General features: G+C 31.2%; 1 protein-coding gene across 1 annotated transcript in view; it reads left to right on the plus strand.

Moving 5' to 3' along the window:
* Nucleotides 1–1,370, plus strand: part of LOC108741733 (pre-piRNA 3'-exonuclease trimmer-like) — a 13,207-nt gene extending 11,837 nt beyond the window's left edge. Inside the window, exons 5-7 of the mRNA XM_018476636.1 lie at nucleotides 298–389; nucleotides 1,085–1,183; nucleotides 1,244–1,370. Coding sequence (XP_018332138.1) covers nucleotides 298–389; nucleotides 1,085–1,183; nucleotides 1,244–1,316 — 264 coding nt within the window. The 3' untranslated portion in view covers nucleotides 1,317–1,370. The remainder of the gene's footprint in view (nucleotides 1–297; nucleotides 390–1,084; nucleotides 1,184–1,243) is intronic.
* The last annotated feature ends 5,433 nt before the right edge of the window (nucleotides 1,371–6,803 follow it).

The following is a 6,803-nucleotide window of genomic DNA, read 5'->3' on the forward strand; positions in this document are numbered from 1 at the left end:
GGAAATCAGGTTGTTCCGTAAATATGGCTTGCCATTTTTCTGTGCAATATTATTGATGTAAAAATACTCTGAATTTCAAATAATCGCTTACAAAATTACGATGTTTACTTAAGGCCTAAAATAAAGTATTTTTGCGTACTTTATGTGTCTTGTAAAGTATAACGTACGCACAGTCGAAATAGAGTACAATACTTTATAATAAAGTACGGGTGGCAACCCGAGATGTGTCCAACCGACGACGGTCTTTAAACTCGACAGTATCAATTCATCCTTAAGAAAATAAACAATAATTTTTAGATAGCGTCTATGTTAAGTTCTTTTGGATTTGTCGAAGTAAAACCATTTTCTTTTGGTAGAAAAGCCATCGTGGCCGTAGACAATTTTAATAGGTGAGTTAGTTATATTTAGTTTCTTGATGACTTAATACAAATGCTCAATTTTTTACTGTTTTTTGAATCGGCTATTTCTGTGTTATAACGGCGGGTACCTACATTTTAATTTAGAACAAATATTTATTGCTTTAAGCTTGTATTAATTCATTGTCATCAATAATGGAATTTTAAAAAATTAACAGTCGAAAGGTCTTTTGGACTTGAAAGAAGTGTGAAAAACAGTCAGTCAATCTTCCGTCTCATCTAGACGCGTGTACGTTTCAAAAATGTATTTTGTTTGTTGGACTTGCAAAGTATCCAAAAAATAAATTATTACATGTAATGTAATAAATATTTACGTTAAAAAGCTCAGATTTATACGGACATTATATTGTTATTAAAGGTGTATGAGCTCTTCGAAATACTTATCGAACATTAATATTAACCTGAAAGGTAGTTTTCGAAATTTTATTTTAGGCACATCTATTCGTGTGGGTTACTATGTTAGATGCTATTTGTAGATACAAAAGTCATCTATACATTTCATATTTGACGTCTAACAAAACATAGAATAATTATTGTAAATGTAAATGCTTTCTATAAATTTCGAACTTATTTTTTGAATTTTTTACTGTTTTTAAAATCGTTACAATTGATTGATTGATTACAGAATTTTAACAGAAATTTACATGTTGATTTATTAATTTTTTTAGTGCTAAATCCATTCTTAAAAACTTTGCAAATCACAAGGAGATTCGTATAAAAATGTATAGTACTTTTAAACATTCCCCTGTTGCTAGAACAGCCATTTGGTATGTTAGAAAAAATAGTATTATTTATAATATTATTCCTGACTACTGATTTGTTTTTAGGGGCGGCATATTTCTTACTGGTGCTATCCTAGCATGGATGACAAATAAGAAACTAAAACTAATAAATGTTTAAAGTAAAACAAATGATTGTACTTTTCGTAGTACAAGAATAAAATAATCGTTAGTTTTTTTGATTTTTAATATTTCCTCTTTCTTCATTACCTACTAGTACCTCATATTTATCATTTTTTGCGAATGCAAAGCTAAATATTCCTATGATATTGTTCGTCTTAAATAAAATTTCCTTTGAAAAATAACTTCAAAATCAGTTATTATTGAGTAACGGAAGGCGTCAATAAAAATTAAAAAAAAGAAACGGTTACAAATTTTTATTGGGCTCGTCAAAACTTGTATCTGTTTTCGATGACCAAAAACATATTTTTTCAGCGATTAACAACAAGAAATAATAATCACTTTTTGATAAAATCTCCCAAGTATTAAAGTAGATGAGAGCGAGATTACTCTGAAAATTTCTGTTAGAATCAAAAACAGTTTCCGAATTAAACGTACATCCAGATCAACCTACATAATAAATCTTCTTCTGAAAATAAGCGAGTTAGAAAAAATCCGTTGCGAAAATAAATTAAAAGTTACTCATTTTCGATGAAGTCAGTTATGCAGCAGTGCATCGATGCATTACTTTAAATATTTCGTAACATAGAAAAAATAGTCAACTAATTTTAACAACTGCATGTATTGTGCTATTAATTTATTTCCTGGTAGGTGCCAGAACAATATTACGATCGAAATAGCCCGGTAATAAATCAATTTCATTTAATGTTGCCGTGGCTATAACTTCTTCGCGTTAACAAGTTTAATCGTAACTAATTAGCAATAAGGTATTGGAATGTAAATGTGTATTTGTCCGTTAGTTTAGAGTGGTATTGTGAATCATGTCGAATTTGAACGACGTAGTATAGCCACAAAATTTAATCAAAACAAATTTTCGTATAGACAGTGGTTCCAAAATTCCCTAGAACACTCCTGGGTCAGTCGAAGCTAGCCGCTAATTGCCGTTCGTCATTTATTTCGGGACTATTTCAAATAAATTGCAAGAATGCCAATAGTTAGATCATACAACATTTATAAATAAAATGCTCAGTAATAGTAGATACTAGATGGGAAACGCGCGTCTTTACTCACCGTGTGACGTCTATAACCTTTTAGCTTTTTATTCGACCTATAGAATGTTAACTTTTTTTTATTATTATGTCGATCTTTTAAAAAGGATCCGTAAAAACTGCTTTTTCGCAAGTTAAACGTTGAATTAAACATTATAATGCGTAAATAATACTTTAACTTAAATAATTCATTTTCAGTGCTTTTAACAACACGAAAACTTTTCTCGTTTAAAAAAAATTAAAGAAAGTTATAAAAAATTTAATCTTGCTGCATTTTGAAAAATCTTTTTACAATTACAACATTACAAAAGTAAACCAAAATGACAGATTTTCTTTTTAAAATGTAATGCTTGCTAATTGTTTGTAAAATTTCTAATTTGAAGATGATTTTCCGTTTTTTAATAACATTATGATGTTTAGATATAGAGACCCAATACGCGTATAAAGACCAAATCTCACCTGTTCCTTCAACGTCGTTATAAACAAACTATGTTTGTTGTATTTATATTTATTTCCGCATGGGATTTTAACGAATAAAAAAATAATAAATTACTTTTTTCTTGGCATATCATGCATATTTAAATACTTGACTAAGGTCCAATAGAATTGATGTATTCTGTGATTATTTTTTGTCTTAAAGATCTTTCACATAAATTATTTTAGAGCCAGTTGTAAAATGACAAAACTGTTTCTGTTGTTTTTCTAATACTTAATGATAATTTTGGCTTGGAAATATTTGAAATTATTTTTAAATGAATAACGACGTAAATTTTTGCTTAACATACGTCTAAAATGTGACTTTTGAGTAATTACAAGCAGGTATGTAAGTTCATCAAAATATACTGCTTCTGTTATACCCTTATCATCTTCAATTTTTGAAAATGTTATATATACATAGTAAATAGTGATAGATCTTCTGAACAAGAGATTTAAAAAAAACTTTGTGATTTTCATAGACGAAAACGGTCGTACGGTATTACGAAAATGTTGTATATGATAGTTGCTGTGTCCATGTCTGTCCACTATATGAAAATTTAGACATATGTTTATTCGCACTTAATTATGCGACGTTCGCATGTTTAAGGACGTGGCCTACCGCCTTGAAATGTGCGGGTGGCGATCATAATGTGGTGCTTGCTACATACATAAATACACATCTATTAAAACGCAAAATAAATTATACCCGTTGTTACTTGCAATTTCGTCCAAGAATGAGGAAATGTAGTTATTTACATCCTCAATAACCCTGCACTTCCTGCATCTTTGACGCCTTTTCATATTTTTACAGTATTGCATAAACTGACTAATTTTAGATTTTTGCGATTAGTTTATTTATAGATTGTTTTCTTTAAATAGGCCCGAATATGATGGTTATTATTTTGTTTTTTTAATCTACCGACGAGTGATAAAAATTTGCTGTCTGATCTATCATGAAATTCGTTAGTTTTCTCATACGATATTAAAAATTGTAGAGTTACAATTATCTGGTCACCAAAATTAATTTTTGAATGTCCATTTTCATTTTCTACTACCACAAAGGAAATTTGAAAATGGCTGTGGGTCGTGAATGAACAGGCACGTAGCCACAAGTGGACCGAGGCCTATTCAATGAATGTTCTGGCCCTTGTGTGGCCCATCATGAATATTAAACCGATGTAGGGATAAAACAGCGTTTTGCGTTATACGAATTACTGTTTTTCACCTTATCTTTAAGTTATGTGGAAATATTGAAACTGGATAAAAATCGTAACAGATTAATGCATCTGAGAGATTTTTTTAAAATTAGGTGATATATTTTCTTTCCTTTAATATAAGTAGATAATTTATAGAAACCTTTTTTCTTTTGTTTATTTCGAGGCAAATGGAATAATACCTGTCCAAAGTTTGGCTGCCATTATTTCATTAATTTACGACAGTGTGGTGGGTAAAAGTATTGGAAAATGTTTTATTTATTTTCCTGTCGGAAAATTAATGCATTTCGACACCTTTGAACCAAATATAAAAATAGAAAAGCTGCAAAACAATTGAACTGCGTACCACAAAAAAGGACGAAACGTTCACTATTTTTTTTTGAAGTCGTTTGAAGTTTATCGTTCAATAAATTTTAGTCTACTAAAAAATTTTTTACGGGGAGTTTTACTACTTTTGATCCAAGTTTCGTTGGAGATGCGTTTTTGACTAGTGACACACCCTGTATAATGAATTTGCGTAAAAGTTAGGGTGCGTACGCACCAGGTGCTTATAAGACAATAAATATAAGTAATAATTGGCGTCAAAAGCGTAAAAGAATTCGAGGCATTATGGCACATATCTTTCACGTGGGCCAGTCTGTAAAAATACTACAAAACTCCAAGGCCGCGATGGTATCCGACTGATGTCACAAGGAGCTCTAGCGAATTCAGGGACAGAGAGTAGTCGTGTCTGTATTTTTAGATGTTTGACGCTCCGCCAAATACCTGATTTTAGCATTATAAAAAATTGTGTACTAAAAATGATTTAAGTCACTTTTAGTCCAACGGTGGCTTTTGTATCACCATTAAAAGTTCGGGATGCATCATTATGCTTGCACCATACTCGACCGTTTGTGATTAATCGTCGAAAGGATGAGCCAAACTATGGCCCAGTTGCACCTTTCACACCACCAATTTTCAAACTTGCACAACGGCACCAAGCACACGTTATTAATAGGAGAGACAAATTAAAAATAAAAATTCGTTAATTTTTTTAGTTTTCAGAGCTTTTCTGCGACTTTTTTAATCTTTGAGCTTGTTATAAAGTTTCTAGTTTTCGAGAAAATAGACAAATTTCTCAAAGTTCTGGTTATTTTGTAAATTAAACTAGATAATAAGTTGTCAATTTTCGTATCCCTTCGCCTTGAGTTACTTCGCAAATTCAATTTTGACGATTTTTCAAAATTTAAAGTTTCCGAAAACTTGGATTACCTACTTAAANACTTTTCATAAGTTTTGCCTTTGAATATTGTTTAAGAATGACTATATAAATATTTACATGCCTAGAAATGTATAAAAATTGGCATATTTATTAACTTTGAACCCCCATAACTTTTTATGGGGGTGAGACCGCCACGAACTTTTTATGGTACAGTGGTGGGGGAGACCTCCTCTTTCGATCCCCCCATCTAGACCTTTACCATATTACGATCTACTCATAAATATTTCAAAATTTTCAGGAAATGATATTTTAATAGTTATTGTCGGTATCATTAGATACATACATAAATAGTTTCGGATATTTATTATGTTATTAGAATTTTATATCGCTTTTAAAAACAATACCGGTAGTAGTCTTGGTGTACACTAATTTTAAATAGATCAATGTCTAATAATAGCTTTCTACTATGTAACTCTCATCACGACAAAGTTAGTTGGTAGACAAAAGTTATATCTTTAGAACGAAAACAAAAACAACCATTTTGTTGACATGTAAAATGTAAATCAGGTATTTTGCCACAAACCTCTACAACAGGAGGTATTTCGATCCGATGATTTCTATTTACGATCAAAAAATGGTTCAATTTTCACTAGGTAATACGTTTTGCATAGATACAATGGAAAATTATGACCAACGAAAAGGCAACGAGGTTTTTGAAAAGACATGAACCTTTGGTCAGCTGCCAATAACGCCGAGTTAAAGAAAATCTAACCAGTTCCAAAATACTATAAAACACATGACAGGTTACAGGGGAATTATTTAAAATAACCTCGATGTTCGCTGAAAAACAATAAATTGCTGATATAAATTGCAAACATAAATTATGAGGAAATTTACATTTGCAGGAACAACGCTCTTATTATTGCTCTATTTGGACAGCACAGGGCTGTGGGTCGAACTTGGACACAGGTCCAAATACAAAAAACAACAAAATTGCAACTTTGATTTAATTTTCAAAATTCTCTGAAACTAATCTCAACTAACTATACCTAATTCGATCTATTTTAAGGTTGCTTAATTATTTTAGTAAACCACTAAAAGACCTTATCTAATACGTATATATATGTACCTACAGGTACCTAACAATGTTACAGTTAATAGGAACAGAGTGATTTAGGTACCCGATGCACTCTAAAATTGGTTTAGGCTCGGGATTCAACTTCCGTCTGTTGCCAAAAACATAATTAAACTATGGAACAATGCAGGTTATGCTCGGGCCAAATTTTTGACCGCTAAATGCCGTAAATCAAGCACCTGCTGCTTGCACATCAAACGAATTATAGAAATACGGTCCGCCATTTTTCTTTCCACTTACGTCTTTACGATGACGTAAAGATTAGAAAAACCTAAAGCGGAAAACATTCCATCGTGTCTATCGAAAATTATATCGATTTTCTTCCCCCTTTACCTATAGAACATCTATATGCATTGGATACTAAGTTTACTAGGTACCTCCTAATTTTTATGAATTCTATATATAATTAAGA

This window comes from Agrilus planipennis, unplaced genomic scaffold, assembly GCF_000699045.2.
Source record: "Agrilus planipennis isolate EAB-ADULT unplaced genomic scaffold, Apla_2.0 scaffold7, whole genome shotgun sequence".
Classification (NCBI taxonomy): domain Eukaryota; kingdom Metazoa; phylum Arthropoda; class Insecta; order Coleoptera; family Buprestidae; genus Agrilus; species Agrilus planipennis.